The sequence below is a fragment of the Xiphophorus maculatus genome, chromosome 20, assembly GCF_002775205.1.
Source record: "Xiphophorus maculatus strain JP 163 A chromosome 20, X_maculatus-5.0-male, whole genome shotgun sequence".
Taxonomy (NCBI): domain Eukaryota; kingdom Metazoa; phylum Chordata; class Actinopteri; order Cyprinodontiformes; family Poeciliidae; genus Xiphophorus; species Xiphophorus maculatus.
Genome location: NC_036462.1, coordinates 23,620,078 through 23,640,139, shown reverse-complemented (window position 1 = coordinate 23,640,139; position 20,062 = coordinate 23,620,078). Strand labels below are relative to the sequence as shown.

Sequence of the window (20,062 nt, the reverse complement as noted above, 5' to 3'; positions counted from 1 at the left end):
AATGGAAAGCTAATTAGAAGCAGAAAGGGAATCTAAGCAGCACCAGCTGTGTTTATACCACAGAGAACTGCTTTTGTTTGACACATACTAACACACTTACTTTGTGGGCGAAACCACCTCAAAGCAGAATCTCCTCTCATTATCTTCACATGGTTTGACTGAGCACAGCCTCAGATCCTCAACCACCACCGTCAGAGAATCCTGTTGTTTTAGGAAAAGAGTATCACAGAAACCACAAACTACAGAAAGCAGGTTCGACTTCTCAGGCAAGTCAGTGCAGCGATCCTCCATTCCTTGCCAAATGACTAATAAAAATGAATTTCTGGAAGCAACGTATTGGTTTTGTTGCACAAGGGGAATATTTTTTAAAATGAAATTAGTTCAAGAACAAAAGCTACTTTTACCTTGAGTTTCTTTTGGTAGACCAGCTGGCTGTTTTGGATTGAAAACCACCGTCTGATGGAAGCAAAATGCAACAAATGTGATTTTCCAATTAAAAAAATTTAGATTTTCAAAGTTTAAAAAAATATATCATTTCACTATGAAAATTGAACATTCAAAAACTAAAGAAAGAAAGGACAAAAGCAAAAAGTAAACATTAAAGAAAAGACAGAAATGAAAAGAAATAACTTAATGAAGGAAGACCACTAGGTAGAAAGAACACAAATAAGAAAGGACACAGAGAGAAATTTGTTATGTAATGAAGGAAAGAAATGACAGAAAGAAGGAAAGACAAAGGGAAGAAAGGGATGTAGGACACATAATGGATACAGAAGGGAAAACTAAAGGACATAGGAAAAAAGGAAGGCAGGAAAAGAGGAAATAAGGAACCAAGGAAGGACACAACATTCACACAATCTAAAAGTCTGGATATTTTTTCATATTCTACTTTCTTTTTCCACCCTGATCCAGAAAAAAAAAATCATTTTCCAAACTATTATAGAACCATGACTGTAGATATTCATTGTATTGTTTGGTTCCTCACCTGTTCCAAGTTTTGAAAGCATTGCTGGCTCTCTTGAACAGATAGCCCTCCATGACGACCCCATTGGGTGCGTCCACATTGAATTCAAGCTTGGGATCATCGTAGGAAAAATCCTGCAGATGGAACATGTGAAAAAAACGTTGAGGTCTGGCTTTCTTTCATCGAGCTTTTAATGCGAAGACAGAGACCAATTAGATTGGTGATCAGTAGTAAAACAAAGTCTCTCATGAGGTCGGTAAGTCACTTTCTCAGCCAGGATGTTTAAACCATGGAAAACTGCAGGTTTAAACTCTCAGATTCACACTACCTTATTTAATTGTGATATTGCTGTGCAGCCTGTTTGAATCAAATTACAGCAGATAGCAGTGGCATGGCCAGGATCACATCTGGAGCTCTGCTAAAAACATTTGCCTGTCTTTACAAAGGTCTGAGAAACAGATGACAGTTGCTGAGCGTGATTAAAAAAAAAACATGCTATCATTTTACATAGACTGTGATTATGTTTCACTTCGGTTAGACAGCTTCTGTTCACCGGTAAGGTAACACTGAGCATATGGCAGGTTGGGCACACACACACACACACACACACCCACACAGACACACACACACACACACACACACACACACACACACACACACACACACACACACACACACACACACACACACACACACGCCCCCCGCACACGCCTACACAGTGTCCGCACAAGTATCAATTCCAGTTGATTGATTTTAATCAGCACCAAAAATCAAGGCTCAAATGGGGAAGGTAATATAATATTTGTCATTTTGTTGAGGCATTTGGAAGTAGGCTGTGTACAATTTTCAAGAGCAATGAATGTAGTGTCTCGCAAAACAATTCACACTCCTAGATACTTTCCACATTTGTCCTGTTACCACAACAAGCTACAATGCATGTTTGGGGTGATTTTATATGGTAGAGCAGTACATAATTGGTAATCGAATGAAAAATGATACAATACATGGCTTCCAAAATAACTGTGGCATGTCTTGGAATCCAGTCTCCTTCATTTCGATAGCTCAAAATATAATGCAGCACAACCAAAGGCCTTCAGAAGTCACTTGATTACTAAAAAATGTCTGTGATTTAATCTCAGAAGAAGCATTCAGGTAAAACACATTGTACAGCAGAACACCAACACTGCTCACCACCCTGAATGCACCATCCGCATGGTGTGAGGGGGTGGTGGCAGCATTATGCTGTGAGGATGTTTAAAATAAAATGGGATGGTTCACCTTCCTGATGGCTTAGATCAAATCATTTGCAAGTGATAGAAAGGCCTAGCCAAAGTCCAGACCTAAATCCAAATGTGAATCTGTGGCAAATATGTGAAATTTGCAGATCATAAACACTTTTCATCCAATATGTCTAGATGTAGTATATTTGCAAAAAAAAAAAAAAGAATGGCCCAAAAAAATTCTCCATGTGCCAGGCTGCTGGAGAAATACCCCAAAACACTTGCAGCAAAAGCTGGTTCAACAAAGCAATGCCTGAAAGATGATGCACCTTGGATTGTTTTCCTGAGGTTTGTGGTTGTACTGTCCTGAAATTTGAAAAAGTTCAAAAGGTACCAACATTTTTGGAAAACACGGCACACACCGAAAGGCAACTGCAGAGAAAAGCAAAAAAAAGGTTTTATATATACATAAAACCACCATCAAAACGTACATTTTCCTCTGATTCCTATTCATAATCAGAGGGATGTGCAAAAACATGACAGTTTAAATATTAAGTTCTCTACCGAGTATGATTGGAAAACCTCAGGTGCATCATCATGCAGAGCAATGAAAATGTGACAAACAAAAGCTCTAATAGAAACAATCAGAAATGATTCTCACCAGCAAAAAGTCCAGCCTGCCAAATATCTTCATTTTTGCCAAACTGACATCTAGCAACATTATGAACAACAAAGTCAGCTAATATAAACAGAGCAGCAAATGTTTGTATGTATTCTGAAGGACCCAGTGGTCAGGCGTGCCAGTCACACAAGACCAGATGAGAGACTGTCAGGCGGCAGCAGCTCGTGCCGTTCCTTCACACTGCGCCACCTGCCAGCAGACTAGCAGTCTTCGCCGCGTGGATGTGGAGCTGGAGCTCATTACCATACAGCTGCCACACTCGTGCCCCGCTGACCCCGTCGAGAGAGATCAAACATCTCATTTTACTGCAGCGGGTAAAAGGAGGGGGAAGCGGGGTGTTCTCTGCTGCATGTCCTGTTTCTCCTCTCCGCCCTGCAGCACAATTTAAAGCTCCCCTCTAACCCTCGCAACAATCCCGAGGCCCGGTGTGTTCTGAGGGGAGTCAGCTTTCCATCTGTCTGCAGCTCTGAAAACTGTTCCTGTTAAATCAAGCTGATATTATTGCTCCCCAAGCACCAGGGCAAGACCCCCTCTTCCCACCTTAAATCAGCCGAGACCCTGCGAGAATCTAGAGCTTAAGTGCCTGGAGGGAAGGAGGCTGCAGAATGAGGGGCCCTACAGAGTGAAATCCATTTAGTTTGCAGAATCCGGCCAGTTTAACAACACAGAGACTGAGTTATGCATATTGAATGCATCCCTGTAGAGTCTTTGATAGAGTCTATGTCATGAGGTGCGGGTGAGGAGGTGGTGAGGTAGACGCTTGAGACCCAGGTATAAATGAAAATGATGGTGGTTTTAATAAAGAAATCCAAATACTCCAACTACAAAACAGTCCTACAACCAGGCGGCACGGCTGAGCGGAAGCCAGGGCTCAACACCGGTAGCAACTTGTGAATCGAAAGGACAAAGGAGGACACAACGACAGACGAGACGCCAAATAAGACAGAACTGACAAGGACCCAACAAGGAACACAGGTGGTGTTAAATACACTGAGGGTAATCACGGAAACAAGACACGCCTGGGAACAATCAAGGGAAGACAGGACAACACGGAGACTCAGAGACACAGAAACTCAAAATAAACACAGAGAAAAACCCAGATCCTGACAGTCTAACTTTAATTTTGGTACTTAGATACACTGCAAAAACACACAATATTTCGATTTTGGTGTAGTTTCAAGTTCAAAATCATAAACACTTTTCATCCAATCTGAAAAGTCCAAGTGTAAATATCTCAGTACACTTGAAATAAGACAAAACTAACTCACAAGTAACTTTTCAGCATGATATAGGAGCTTGTTTGGGTCAATAATTAACTATTCTTTTAACTTATGGAAAAAATATCTTGTGCTAGTGGTAGATTTATAACCAGCACTTTTTCCATCAAAATTAGAGAATTGTTAACTTAAAACAAGCTCCTATATCTCGCCGGTTACTTGTGAATTAGTTTTGTCGTGTTTGTGCGGACATATTCGCACAAGAAACTGGACCAAAAATACTTGGTAAGATCTTTTGTTTTTGCAGTGTACAATAAGCATGCGGTGCAGTTAACAGGTGTGTCTGCGCACAGGTGAATAATTAGCTACAGGCGACATTCATGCCATTCATTACAACTTCATTAAAGCGCACCACATTAATAAGCAGCTTCTGCTGCTGTTTTCTGAGGTGTTACGTAAAAGCTGCTGCAGCAGAAGAACCTCTCTTGTCTGTCACAATCACAGTAACACTAAAGGACATTAGGAATGTGAAACAACCGTCCAATTAAACGGCTCCATGAGTTTAAATACCTGTAAGCAAAGAGGTTGCATTTCATAGCGATTGTATGCTATGAAATGCATAGATTCAGGATAAAACTACTAGAATCACATGCAGCTTCAGAGTCAAGCTTGAACTGCCACAAACTTCGTCCAGAAGACATTTACTCTTTGGCACCCGAGTGTCTTTTTAATCTTTTGTGTTTATTTCAGTTAACATTTCTCTGATCCAGAATCTTCTACTGGTAAAATAAAATGGGGTGGAGGAAGGGTGACGAAACGGTTCCCTTGGGAGACACAATAAAGTTCTGCTCACATAGAAACTGGGCGTCAAACAGAAAGAATATCTGTGTATCTATAGAGAGAGACACAAGGACGGATGCAGGGAAGAAAGGAAATTAAGAAAAAAGCATATAATAGAAACAGGAACGACACTAGGACTTGAAGCAGAAAATACACAACGTGAGGAAAGAAAGAAAGATCCTGAAGGAGGAGAGTGAAAAGAAAGGAAGAAAACAAATCTATTTTATTTTTTCTATCCTCATCCAGTCTTGGAAAATACCATAAAAAACTTTCAGATTTTCTCTATTTTCCAGAGGGTGTAGAAACATTCACATGTAACTTTACTCCCCAAAGAGTCTTTTTTTTTCTTTTTACTGTGTTGTCTGAAGTAACTTAGAGACCTATTAATAAAAAACGTCAGCATCTATAATTCAAAAAAATTTGCTGCTTCATGACTGTGCCTCAGGCTGCACCGTATTTGCATATTATTGAAGGAAACGTGTGAAGAAAGGGGAGGCGATCTGTCTAAATGTCTCCTCAGGGTGTTGTGCAAAACATCTTTACTTTAATGCCGTTTGCCTTCCACTTCCCTTTGACAGACAATATGAGACCTTTACAGAAGCAGCCACTTTAGTGGGGAGGCGCCCTGAGAGGCAACCAAAGACGCCCTCTTCCTCACAGCTTCATTCTCCATCACACTCAGTTGGCATTGAATCCTAATCTCTCTTTATCTGCTTGTCTTCTGTCTGTACCACTCTGCCTCACATTCAGCGCCCTGCTGCGCCTCATGATGCCATCTGTTGACTTTGGCCGGAGCTGGCAGCGGATGAAGGAGGGAGTGGAGGCAGGCTGGCATCGTGTGCGCTCACATCTCCACAATCACTGGCAACAAATCGACCTTTCTGGCACCATAATTACCAAACCTGTAGCTTAACTGAGGACAGCATCTCGAACCAGAGCCAGCCCAGATCATCCTACTGCTGTCCTGTTTTTATTTGAGCTCTGAAAACATTTTGATTTGTAGTAGTTTTTCATTTCTACTGCTACGCTTACTGAACGTATTTAGGTTCTTATAAAGCTTTGCAAGAGTAAGTTTGTATTCCTAACATTGCTCTCTTTGTGAAGAGGAAAACAAAGGCTGAAAATAAGTTTTTTACTGTAGCAGCAAAATCTCACACTGAAAAAATGACAAAAATTCAACATACATATTGGACAAATAGTTTCAGTAGGTGTAAAAATCCAAATTGAAAATGTTTCGTTTACTAACTTTTGACCAAAGTTAGTAAACGAGACCAAGCCAGACCAAATGACTCCTAGAGAAATTATAATTGAATTTACATTAAAATGTAGAAGTTTCTTTTTATATTTATTACAGTTTCTAGGAACTTTTAATAAATCACCCATAGCATTTTTTCACTGTAGTTCTACTTAGGCATTGTTCTAAATGGGAAAGTCAAGAAAGAAAATGTGTTTCGATCTGCTTACAGTCCAAGCCTGAGACCTCAGAATCCTTTCAAGGCTGTAATTATCTCTGTCGCTTGTGCATCTTTTTCTTCCACTCAAATTATGTTTGGATACAGCACTCTGTGAACAGCTAGCTCATTTAGCAATGACCTTTAGATTAGATGTTATCCCATGTATAGAAGGTGACTGTCAGTGACTGTCTGTTGGACATCTGTTAAGCCAGCAGTCTTCCATTGATTTTTACTGGTCTTATGTGAAATTTGCATTTTCTGAGAAATTGAGCTTTGGGTTTTGATTAGCTGTAAGCAATAATCATTGAAATTAACAAAAGGAAATGCTTGAAATATAAAACTTTTAACTGCTTAACTTTTGGGAAATATATTGAGTGATATTCTAATTGATTGCTATGCACCTTAGTAAGGTAAAAGAGGATTGTTTGCATTTTCTTTCTTTTGGTCGCAGAGATCTTTGGTGAGAGACAATGTTATCTGAAAGGACCAAATGTTTCACTTCAAAATAATCAACTGTGACCAAGAACACAATCTGGAACAAAATAAGGGCTAAAAGATGCTGGACACTTCCATTTTCATCTAGATTTACAGATATTATCCACAAACCAGTTAAAATAGACATCCTCACTGCTCAGGCCGAACCAGAACGCTTTTATTAAATATAAAAGTTTCTAATTGGAGCTTCATTTAGGGAAGGTTACACACTCACCTGCATCAGAGTCTGGAGGTGGAAGAACAAGGCCGCACATTAGCATGGAGAAGAAAAACGGAGAATAATAAAATATTAGTGTTTAAAGTGAATGCATTAAATGTAATAAACAGTGTAACAAAGGTTTTCAGACTACTCTAACATTTTTGTGTCTATCCAGGAAACAGCTTTTAAAATTCGTTGATGGGCTGTTTTTTTTGTTTTTGTTTTTTTTCATATTTCATCAAGCCAAAAGTATGCATAGAGAGTTAAAGTGAGTCAGAAAATCACCCAATTAAAGAGAAGAGGTTGCTGAAAGGCCAGCAGAGCACGAGGCTGTTTGTCAAGTCTGGCAGGATGCCTTCACTGGGCAACTACATCGATCACAGGGAAGGGCCAAGTCAGGCAGAAAAACAGGCATGTAGTTGGCATCGCCCTCCCTAACAGATGGATGTTTTTTTGTGCATCTGTGCATGAATGTTGAATATGGAGCGGGAGCCGGATTGGGCTAAAGGAGCTACTTTTCACTCATTGAGAGATTTTAGAAGAGAAATGTTTGATTTTCTTTTCAACTGTGATCTTTTACTTTGAACTTCAAAGGTTAAAAAAATATCCTGCATTCATTTTAATGGTTCACTGAAACCAGAAAGAAGACACATAATACATGATAAAAATACCTTGGCGTTTCTCTGGAAGGCTAAACAAAAACTTTGATGCCATTGAAGATAAGTCTTTTGTTATCTTTTCAAGACTGCTTTGTGTCTTCAACTGAATGCATTACAAACCAACAAGCTTAGGAATAAGGAAAGTAAAAAAAAAAAGAAAAAAAAAAGATAAAAACCAACAAAGAACTAACTTTGCGAGTGAAATCGCTGATAAGGCGACAAATCTAACCCCCCAAAAATGTGGTGATTGCTAACTGAGATTACGCAGTTAGCAATCACTAACTGCATAATCAGTTACGCAATACTGCCAATTTTTTTTCTCCAGCAAAAAAAAATTGCTGGAGATGTTTATGTTTCACTTCAGATGTTTGGAGGAGAAAAAAAATGTGACGCTAAGAAAAGATGCAATATCAGGGCGTGGGCTGGAAAATGAGAGCGGAGTTGTTTTCTCACCCTCTGCTGGATGAGAGCATGTTTGTGCTCCAGCTCCCTCTTCTCCATGGCAGAGTCGATCACCAGCTGGTCCAACTGAAACATAAAGCAGAAGCTGTCAGAGGGAGAGTATGCCTCGCATCTTTTTTTTTTTTTAATTCACCACTTTCATCTATAGAGACTAAGTATTAGTTTAACTGAAGAATTTTTTGATTTACCAAAACAAAGGCAGATATGCTTTATTTGGACTCTGGGTGGCCGACAAACACAATTAGTACGTAACTGTAAATGGGGAGGAGACATATGATGGTTTTCAACATGTTTAACAATAAAGACATGAGAAAAGTGTGGCAGTTCATCTAAGTTTTGTTTAGATCAGGACTTTGACTAGGCCATTCATACATGTGAATACGTATTTATCCATGTGATTCCTCTGGCTGTATGTTTGTGATTGTTGTCCTGCTGGAATGACTGAGTCTTGAAAGATTGTCCTGTATTTAGCTGCAATCAGATTTTCATCAATTCCCCAGCTTTCTAATCTAAACTTTAAAAAAAAAATTACGTTTTGTTTTGTTTTTTAACTGCACTTGCTAAAAAAACGTTTTTGTTTTTTTTAAGATTTCCACACAGTAACTGAATTACTATGTGGAAATTTGGAGAAGCTTATATAACAAAACACAAAACTTGTCTACATTTTTCAGAAGAAACCATGATGCCACCCACATGTTTTACCGTGAAGATGTTTCATATTTTCACTTGTAAATAATAATAAAAAATTTTTTTAAAAATCACATAATTTTTCTCCACACGTCACAGTAATTCACTGCTCTGCTTTGGACCACAGTTCCAACAGAATACATTGAAAGTTGTGAATAAGAGTACTGTATACCTGTGCAGCCAGCTTTTTCATGTAGGGGTCAATCTCATCTAAAATGTTGAAGCCTTGCCTGAACAAGGTATACTGGGCTCGCATGAAGGACAGCATCTTAAGGAAGCATGGGAACAAAACAAAACGGTCACAAAATGATGTTCAAAACCATAGAAAGGACACATATTGATCATCTGCAAATGTTTCAGAGTGTGAGTTTCTTACTGCATCAAGGATCTCAAACTTCTTCTTAGCTTGAAGGACATTAATCTGCACAAAAACAACAGCAACAAAAAGCAGATTTAGATTCTAATCTGAGAACAACACAGGTGATCTGATCTGATTTGTTGTGCCAGACACACAAGCCTCAGCAGCCGTGGTGTGTGAGTGCCACCTACTGGACAATACTGAAAACATAACATGCAGTGTCTCACCTGCAGCACATAGTCCAGGGCGAGGTGCCTGAAGGCTTTGCGGCTGAGGATGAGCGCCTGTGTGGCCTCCTCTGCTTCGTGTACCTTGTTCCTCGGTGCCTGAGCGTTCTTCACTTGAGCCAGCTCCATGTCCTCGCGCACGCGGTCAAACTGCTTCTTGGTGTCCTTGAACTTACGGATGTCCCTGAAGCAGACGCAGCACAAAAATCCCAAATACAACTTTAAAACTATACACACTGCATCAAAAACAGAATAGCTTTGTTGACCAAGTTTGTTTGCACAAATAAGGAATTAGCCTTTGATTGACAAGCAATTATAGATGTAGAGTACAGATATTAAGTATAAATTGGTAGTCAATGTTTTTTTTATTGATAAGAAAGAAAAAAAAGGGCTTGATGTGCAAAATGTTAATTTTGTTGCACAGCAGAGTAGCTGACTATTCTTTTTTTTTTTTTTTTTTTTTTTTATTAGAGCCAAAACATACATAAACATCTCTCTATGGATACATATTGATCAATACACTCAGTACATTTACACAAAAATAGAAATTCCAAAATTACAATCCAGCAGTTTCAGCCTTTTTTTTTTCCAACAGAAAAGAAAATTAAACAAAAAAAAAAAAAAAAAAAAAACCCGACCCCCCCCCCCTTCCCATCTCAGCTCAAAGTCAACCTGATGGAAAATAAAATAAAAAATATACTCATCAGATATGACTACCCATACTTATAACCAACACAAAATTCAGCAGCAGGCACCTTCAATTGGGCAAAACTTCCAAGTTTGAAAAATAGGAAAGAAAGCATTGCCATTTTTGGTAAAACTTCTGTGTAGACCCTCGAAGGGTATGTTTGATTTTCTCAAACTTCAAAAAGAACATCATATCTTTAACCCAGAGGGATATTGAGGGACATTGAGTAGCTGACTATTCTGCCTGTAAGGAGTCCATCGTGTTTATCAGACAGACATCCTGGAGGAAAAAACAGTTTGTGTGGCAGTTGTTTTGTACATATACCACTTCTTTTTTTTTTTGCCATGTCATAATTGCAAACACGAGGCACTTTATTAGGAGTGCGAAGTGAATAAAATATGATGTATAGTTTTCAGAATTTACAAATAAATGAATTGGGAATAATGGGCTGCATACTTTAAAATGTTATGATTTAGAAGAGCTCAGAACAGCACTGATTATGTACATAGATTACAATAAACTCCTTGCAAGGTGTATACAGATGTGGTTTGAAAATAAAGAAAACATATGATTTAAGAGGAAATGGGTTGTTTAATAAAGGTCGGGACTAATATTTTAAACAAATGCACTTCAGTTAGAAGGATTCATGTGTGAAATAATTGTTGTGAGGAGTTAAAACTGTATGTATAACAAAGTGTAGGTAGGTTCTTACCATTAACAGGAATTTAAATATTGCTCATCTATGTCTGTATTAGTTTTGTTTTTTTAACTTGTCTATGAAAAAGTTAAAATGACCAAAATAAATACATGATACAATTTAAAACCCTTTTTTTTTTTTACTTCCACTGCATAATTAGACACTTCTTTGTCTTGTTCTGTTACATAAAATCCCAGGAAAATGCGTAACATTTGTGGCTTTAATGTGATAAAATGTGAGAAAATTTCAAACAATCTTGAACGAAGTGTCTCCACAAGGAGACAGCTGGGATACTCACTCCTTAATGAAGGTATGAAGCTGCTGTTTGATCGACCTCTGAGCCTGGTCAAACAAAATCTATACGCAGACAAACACAAACAAGGAGTCGCATTAAAGCAGCAGATAAATATCTCACTTTATGTAGACATTGATGACTACTGCACATGAATTTGTAGTGGCTAGGTGTTACCACAAGATGGCACTAGAAACCCTTTGAGAGTAGAAGATGCCACGGGGTGAGGATGAAGGGGAAGGAGAGGAAGGACACATGTGCACAGACTCAGCTGCTGCATCAACAGATTTTTGGCCTCACATTTCCCTTCCTGTTAACCTTAGGATTTCCATTTCTCCTCCCACTGCGTTTTCTTCTTTTCCTTTTGTTTTCTTTCCATCTTGGCAAAAACTATTTTCCCTCCATTACTGTTTGTTTCATGTGCAATAAAGCAGCGTTTTCCAATTCCGGTCCTCAGGCCCCCCTGCCCTGCATGTTTTAGGTGTTTCCCTTCTGCTACACACCTGGATTGAATATATGGGTGATCAACAGGTTTCTGCAGCACTTGATGGTCATGCAATCATTTGAATCAGCTGCTCTGGAATAGAGGCACATCTAAAACATGCAGAGCAGGGAGGCCTGAGGACCGGAATTGGGAAACGCTGCAATAAAGCACCCAGCGGGTGATGGTAGTGATGGTCGTATTAGGAATAAGATTTGAATGAAATTGTGATTGCATCATAATCACACACAACAATCAACAATCAATTCTTTTGGGCTGGGATTAAACCCTATAGAGAGAACCATTATTTAGCCTGGACATACGCATTGCAGATTACAGGCTTAGTTTATGTGTAAGCCTCCATCCACATAATGACCCCGCAGCACCCGATGACATCAGGGAATCAGGTCGTGCAACATAAATGGTTTCTGGATGTGACAGGTTATGCATTTCCAAATAGGGTCTCTTTAGCTCTTTGTGGAAATATAAAAAGTATCATTTCCCTCCAAAGTTAACTTCTGCCAATCCACAGTTACTTCCTACATATTGATCACTGATAACATTTTCCAGCCAGGAGAAATGTAGAAAACAAATATTGGGATGACAGTAATAACCACAATGCAAAAGGAACAAAACAGACTAAACATCTTTGTAGTTTTAAGGAAACTCAGTGAAGCTAATTGGGAGGGAAAAAAGGCTCCAGTTTACAAGGGAGCATGATGATTATGATGTGGATCTATGGAAAAAGGTCTGTGATCTAAAATGTAAACACCATGGCCTGCCTCTTCATCTGTTCAATCCTGGCTTTGCATTTCTAAACATTTGTTGAACAAGATGTACAAAGAGACAAACTGTGAAAAGCAGCAAAAGGACAGATTTATTGTCTCTCTGTCCTTCGGTCTCACGCTACCATGACTCCATTAATGAAGAAGAGGTGGTAGACTGGAGGACTGGGACACACTTACTGAAGAGTAATGTGAGAAAGTCATTAAGGGGAAAGAGAAAAACAAGAGCTGGGAAGAGGATCAATTAAAAACTAACGGCATCTATACAAAACCTCTGTTTTCTGAAAGTGGTTCATAAGACTGCAGCCGGGCAGCACAGTGCACACCTGAACAGCAGAATGAATAAAAGATGATTAAACTGGACTTATGAATAAAAAACCCCCACAGAAGATCTCATCAGCCTCATGGAGCTGATCAGTTCAACAGTTTGATCCGAAAAGTCATGGTTAAACAGGCTTAAAAAGCCAGAGAAGAAGAGATATGAATAAAGATTACAGGAATAGAGACAGACAAATTACTGAGAAATAAGAATGGATCAACAGATTATTTTGTACTTCATGTTGTGCATGTGATTCACTGCTATCCGAACACCGCTGGAAGGTATTCTCTTACTAAGAAATTGTTCTTGTGAAAGCCCCTCTACTGATTTAACCAACATGCAACAAATAGTAGCTGTGTGATCTGCTCTTTGTTCCCTTGTGTGCCATGCAAAACCAAAAGTTTTAAGTGGAAATTCCACTCAAAACTAAAACCACAAAGGGAAATGACAGATTAAATACAAAGTGATACAACTAGACTGGAATGCCTTTCAGATTTAGAGAGGCATAGTTTTGTGTGAGGTCAAAGAATGATGCTGGAGTTTGAAGGATGGGGTTGTTTTTTGTGGTTTCTGGTCTAACACCATCACAAGAGCCTCCAGTGCAGCAACACGAACAAGGCAGAGTAGGAATGTACCCACACAGTTTATCCAAGCTCTGTAGGTCTGAAACATTGTTCTGTTTGTTGACTTGATTTCACAGCAGAGAACCTAAGAACTTTTGCTAAATTCAATGCAAGTTCAACAACATGCTCAACAAATGTAGACACAAATCATCCATTAAAGTTCATGTTCTTGAGTTATCTGAATGTTCAGCTTCCTACATCCAGAACAGATAGATATTCCTTTTTATTTCACCCTTTTATCAGATTTTCAGTTTAGTTCTCCATCACTGCATGTTTGAAAAATCAGCTACAAAAAAAAAATGTTTCTTGTGGATCTTGGAGAAAACCTCAGATTGTTTTGAGCAACAATGAAACTTTGATGGTCAGATTGTTGGAGTTCATTGTAAAATAATAAAAAAAACAAAAACAACTTGATTATCTGCATCTTGTCATGCTGATGACAAACTCACAAAATTTTTTAAGGTATTTATAAACATAAAAAATAGACGAAACTCCTACAAACAAATACTGAAGCTAATTGTGAAGGTGCAGAAACCTCTTGTATTTTTAGGAAAATTTGACTCAGTGCTGAAGCATTATAGTGATGCTGTTGATGCTGGTACTGTGGCAGAGTACCAGGGACAGACACAGGAAAACCTGTATGTCCTGAGAATGTACAACCATGATTACCTAAAGAATACAATTACATTTTCATATTTTCCTCAGTCCAGCTGATCTTTGAATAGTCACAGTCCTTCTGCAGACTGTGGTATGGACTTCATTTGTTGTGAGGGGAGATTTACAGGTTATATTATGACTTCCAGAGGTCAATCTTCACTTAACGTTTTAGTCCCATCCAACGCTGCTTACCTATGCATGCATGGATTGAACATGCAAACTCTATGCAGAAAGACTCCCAGCAGGAGTTTGAACCCAGGATCTTATTGCTCGTAAAACTGTGCCACTGTTCAGCTGAGTTATTACTTTAACCTTCAAATACATGCAAATAACTTTCCACTGCTTTGTTTAGCAAATAATGTCATACAAAGACTAACCAGAGAGTACTAACATCCTCAGGAAGCAACTCTAAACATCCCAACACTGAAGTAATTAAAAGGAACTTTTTAAAGTAATTTCCCAGTTGCTTTGTAATTATCTAGTAACTTTGTAGAAGGTTACGAGATTTACGTTGGCTAATTCTTCCAAAATGAGTTTTTGGTGCTTTCTGGTCATCAACAATTTCCTGATTGTACAATAAAGGAAATGTATTTTTCCTATTTTTGTAGAGGAGATTGGTCTCTGACACTGCAAGACAATCAGACCCACCATACTGTGAGCTTGTTTTGTCTTTACAAGCTTACAAAAAAGGAAGTAGAAAGTCATGTTTATGTTCCTGTTGAGATCCCAACATGAGAGTTTTTGAAATGTCATAATATCAAGGTCTGATTCATCTCAGCAGATTCCAATTACACTTAGTCATAAAGAAGAACCACTCTGGTGTCATGCAGGTAAAACTGTGTTTTCCGTTAAACATGCACACAAGACCCAACAAAATATAAAGAAGTGGGAGTTTGATTGTGTGTGATGCTTGGGTGTCGAGCCCTAAAGGGGAGCCGGATTACAGAAAGATGTTGGAAAGATTCGGGCATGTGGGGGCACCTCTCCTCCCCCTCTCGCCTGTGGCAACAACAGTGTGGGGTTTCTGTGTGTGGGTGTGTGTGTGTGTAAAATTGTCTTACCGTTTGATAGTTGACAATCTCCTGGAGGCTTTCTCCACACTTTTCAAGGCATTCCTGCAATATTGCCAACGCACAAATGTCATTATACTTCCTTTTCTGTGCACAGCACTGTTTTCACGACAGATTTTAGATCTGCTCTTTGGACAAGTTGGTGCTAACACTCAGTGATTCGAGGGTTTTTTATCTCCCTATGGGACACTTACACTGACATGAGAAGGAGCCTGAATGTTTTAATAAAAAAAAAAAGCAACAGGCTTTGCATAAACATTTGTGTCTGTCTGTGGTCACCTCTTTCATCACCAGAACAGCTGGATTCGTCCAAGTCTGGACAAAACTGTTTATCCAACCTTGCAATCATTTTTAATGTTGGGGAATCTCAGGAATGCACTTCCAGAGATAGATGGCTGGTCGTCCGTTGGGGAAAACGCTCAGATTTTTTTTGTCAGCTTGTACTCACCGATATCATCTCCTCCTTCTTGCACTGGTGGGACAGATCTCTGATGCCATTCACAAAGAGTTTATTGGCGCTGACATAAACCCTGCCGGCCTCGATCATCCCGCTGCACAGCTTCACCAGCTAACATGATAAAAGAAAAAGAAAGCATCAGCACAGCAGCCTGTTTGATCGGTCACATGTTTTAAACAATGTGCTCCGAGGGTAATAATAGACCATCACATGAGTGATGAGTGATTGAGTCATATGAAAGAAGAATTACTCTCTCTGCTTGTGAGCTGTTAAAGACCAGTGAAATTATAATGACAATATTTAAATAAAAGCAAGAATTAAACAGATCGGAAAGATGAAATGATCCGAAGACAAAACCTTGCATGACAAAGCATCAGCACTTACATCATAAGTCACAAATCTCTAAACGATAATTAAGATAAAATAAATACGCATTTTTATATTCTTATTGGTGATTTTCAATATGCAGTTTGTGGCATATTGATTAAAAAAGCATCCCTTAACCTTAACTGTGGCCCTTTTTAAAGGTTTAACATATTGATCAAAGGCAGCAGCAATGGTGCCTTTGATCAATATGCCTAATGACAAGATTGTTAATTGTTCTTTCTTTTTGTTATTGTTTCCAACAAGGCTTTTGTGGTTTCTTTTTTATAAATCTTTAACATTCATATTACAGCTACCATATTTTTAAAAAGCATTTCACATTTTGCCACTTTACATTCACAGTTTTGCGACAGACCAAAAAATAGTTAAAGAGCTAGAAGAAAACTGATACATGACTGATTTTTTTTCTTTTTTTACAAACACAAATCTGAAAAGTGTGCTATTCAAAAGTACTACAGAACTACATTTTACTACAACTGCAAGTTAGGGAGTGACATGTTTGTTTAATTTTTTCTGCAAATTAGCTTCCGCTCAGTCAGATCGCTGGGAAAGCATCAGATCAATTTTTAAGTCTCTATGGATTCTGAACTGGATTAAAGTCTAAACTTTGACTGGGCCATGACAAAACCCATAAATACACTTCGAGCTAAGCTATTTCAGTGAAGCCCTGACTGTGTGTTTTGGGCTGTTGGAAGGTGAACCTCATATTACTCTTTTGCAGCCTGTAAAGGTTTTTCTTACAGGACTCTCAATCACCAGTTTCACTATCAAAGAAAAGTAAGCGGCAGCACGATGCTGCCACCACCCTGTGTTACGAAACATTTTACATGTCAGCAAAAAAAGTTCAATCTGGTCCCGTTTGACCTGGGCAACTTTTTCCACAAGTCTGCTGTGTTTTCTACGTTGCTTGAGGTATAATGAAAACAGCACATGTTATGGTTTTGTCCTTGCCATTCGTCCATTAAGGTCAGATTTGTGATCCATGGTTAATGTTTGTCTTGTCTACAGACTCCTGACGGTCATGTTTCTATGCTATTCTTCTTCCATTTTGAAATTATGGATTTGTAGTGTTCTGTGAGAAGAACTGGTAGCCTACAGTCCCATGACACAAATTGTCTTAAAGGTGCTCATGGTTGCAGGACATCAGGCAGATTACTTGGAGTCTCATGACAGTTGAGCATTTAGGACATATTGTATGATCTGTCAGTATCATAGGAGAAAATAGACTTTTAGATAATGAAACTAGAATAAAAGCCACTGTGTGTTTTCTAAAAAGGTTTCAGTGGCATTTATTCAACTGTATATGGAAAGGAAGAGAGAAAGAGTTGAGATGCAGCAAATATTCCTGGGCCGGGAATCGAACCAGGGACCACCGCCTTGAGGGCTGTAGCCTCAGTACATGGTGCGCCTGCTTGAGTCCAACCACGGCATGTTTTAAGATGAACAATACATGAAAAAATATGTTTCTGGAATCGGGGTAAACAGAGTTCGTCATTTTCGGTTTGTTGTTTCATACACCCCAATTTTCTGTCTCTCTCTATTGTAAGACGAGTTTCATACAAATGTAACAAAAAATTATAAAGTTGGAAAGCAAACATTGATGTAATTTACTACTAAAGCATCATTTTGATGCCTAAAAAAGTTTATGTCATATAACAAGAAGCAGGCACATGAGGAAGCAACTACTACACCTCCCCACTTAAGAGGTAATATGATGAGCTCCACAGTGGTAAGTTGTCATTAGCAGCACACTGATGCAGCTGTGCATAAAACAGCATCAGAGAGAGTCTGTTGATGCATGGAGGGCGTGCAGTAAACCTTTAATTATCTCATTTAGAGGAGAAGTTCCCAAGGCTGAAACTGTATGAATGTGGTTTTCTAGGAGGCTGGCACTGCCGTCAGTAATGCATGCACGCCGGCTACGTGAATGATTGCTGCTAAAATGAGCTGCTGGAATGAAGGCGTGTGTGGGCGTGTGTGTGTGTGTGTGTGTTTCTGACATGTAAAGCGTGCTCCCTTGTGTAGAAAAGTCACTGTCCAAAATCTGCATTTAAATTCACGTGTGCAGAGCTGAGAGTTTTTCTGAAGCAGCAGAAAATATGAAGGAACGTGACACATGCTGACCCCTCCGGGCCTGCAGTGGCATGCAGTGTATGTAAACACATTGACATATATGTGAATCTGATCTAATTGTGTGGTGTACCAAGCCTCCAGCCTGTGAGCAAGGTCATTAGATGTACAATAAATGTGTTTGGAGGACCAAAACAGGCAGAGCAATGCAAAATCTCTGCAGAGAAGTAAGCTTTTGAATTGGCAGTGCAAAGATTTTGCCTTGTTAAAGATAATCTGCAGCAGTTTCAGGGTCTTTTGGTTGTTTATGATAAGGAAACCAATTCATATCCTAATGCAAGTCCTCAGTTTAATCACTTTTTTGGTTATTGCAAAACACTTTTTTTTTTTTGGCACTTTCTTATCAGCTTTTCTGAATCTTGGTAACATTATCCACTAAAACCCATCAGTGATGTCAAAGCAGCGCAGCAACATGGGCTGGCTGAACAAGCAAGCAAATCACCTTGATTCAAAACCTCTTCAATCTCTCTTCTCTGACCTTTTCTCATTTTTCAGTGGAGCTTAGTCAGGGATCAGAGTTCAGCAGGTGGTCCTGACCTGTCGGCTGGAGGAATAATCCATCAAAGGGCTTCTATTTTCTTTATGGGGTAGTTAATTTAAAATGTTAGATTATGAACCTGAATTCTGATGTACAATAACTATCTAAGCAGGACAAGCAAAGGGTTTTAAAGGATGCTGTCTAAATGTTCGCTACAATAGTGCAATTATAGATTTTTATTTGCTTATTTTCTTTCTTCTTAATTCAAATCTGTTTTGATTTGCCCATGCTTGTGGTCTGTATCAACAACTTAAAACAAAAATGTGGTTGTTGTTTGCAATACAAACACTCAAAAAGTCATACTACAAAGACAATCCCTAATAAATAGGTTGTTTCTAGGGAACTATATTTTAAAGCTACCATATTTTATATTTAACAAACACTAACGTTCCAAAAAAAAACAAAAAACCTGTTGCGTCATTGCTTTTGGGAACCATCTTTTATCTTGATTACAGGCAGCACTTTGTACTACGGAACATAACGCTTCCTCTGCATTTATCGGTGTTTGTTCTTGGTGTTTGTACTGTGTACTGTGTGCGTGCCTTCGTGTGTAGGATATGAAAGACAGAAATATCCTCACACGAAGACAAAATGTTTTCAGTTCAATGGTTCATACCTTGTCAAGCTTTGCCTCGATTTCCACCACGTCTGTCTCCACATCATCGATTCCGGCCCTGCAGGGGGAAGACACAAAGACACTCGGTTAATCAGATCTGCTTTCTCTCTCATGCCACTTCTGACAAAAGGATAACCTGAGAGACAGACAGAGGAATCAATAGATTATTTGGGACAGATTCTTGGATACGCAGCAAAACACAATATTCCGTATTGTTCCAATTACTCGTAGTTTCTTGGAAAAGTATTCACACCAATTTTCACATTTTGTCAATTGTTTTTGTAGGATTGTATGTTGAAGACCAACACAATGCAGTTGATCATGATGAAGTGGAGGGAAAATGATACATGGGTTTGAACTTTCTGCAAATAAAAATCTAAAAAGTGTGGAAGGTATTTTTATCCACCCCCTTTCCAACGAGACCTGTTTAGGAACATCCCTTTTCAAGTCTTTCCACAGATTCTTAATCAGATTAAATTTTGGACTTTAAGCCTTTCTAACACATGAATATGCTTTAATCAAACTATTCATTTGTAACTTTATGTTTAACATTGTTGTCGTCAACCTCAACCATATATTCTGTAGGATGTTATTGGATTAAGCGCCATCAAGATACAAACATGTCACATTTTACAGATTCTGATTTTAAAATTTTTTAATTAAGTATCATTTTCCTTCCACTACAATACTCTATGTTGGTTGATTACATAAAATCCCAATAAAATGCAATGCAGTTTCTCACAGAAACCTGAAAAAATCTTAAAGAATGCAACGGATGTGAAGATATTGCAAGGGACTGAATATAGAGACATAGAAAAGTTTTAAAACTTTGTGTCTTTGGAATAGGAAAGAAAGGGAGGG

At 38.7% G+C, this 20,062-nt stretch overlaps 1 protein-coding gene across 4 annotated transcripts in view; it reads right to left on the bottom strand.

Moving 5' to 3' along the window:
• LOC102217334 (arf-GAP with coiled-coil, ANK repeat and PH domain-containing protein 3-like) overlaps positions 1–20,062 on the bottom strand; it is a 60,365-nt gene that overhangs the window by 14,078 nt on the left and 26,225 nt on the right. For 3 of the 4 annotated variants that reach the window (XM_023324818.1, XM_023324816.1, XM_023324819.1), the window contains exons 2-13: positions 19,202–19,259; positions 15,525–15,644; positions 15,068–15,121; positions 11,148–11,206; positions 9,465–9,648; positions 9,256–9,300; positions 9,052–9,147; positions 8,184–8,258; positions 7,087–7,098; positions 986–1,098; positions 405–456; positions 101–201 (exon numbers count right to left, since the gene is read on the bottom strand). In XM_023324818.1, coding sequence (XP_023180586.1) covers positions 101–201; positions 405–456; positions 986–1,098; positions 7,087–7,098; positions 8,184–8,258; positions 9,052–9,147; positions 9,256–9,300; positions 9,465–9,648; positions 11,148–11,206; positions 15,068–15,121; positions 15,525–15,644; positions 19,202–19,259 — 969 coding nt within the window. Of the gene's footprint in view, positions 1–100; positions 202–404; positions 457–985; positions 1,104–7,086; positions 7,099–8,183; positions 8,259–9,051; positions 9,148–9,255; positions 9,301–9,464; positions 9,649–11,147; positions 11,207–15,067; positions 15,122–15,524; positions 15,645–19,201; positions 19,260–20,062 lie in introns of all 4 variants that reach the window. The other variant, XM_023324817.1, reaches the window with a different exon arrangement.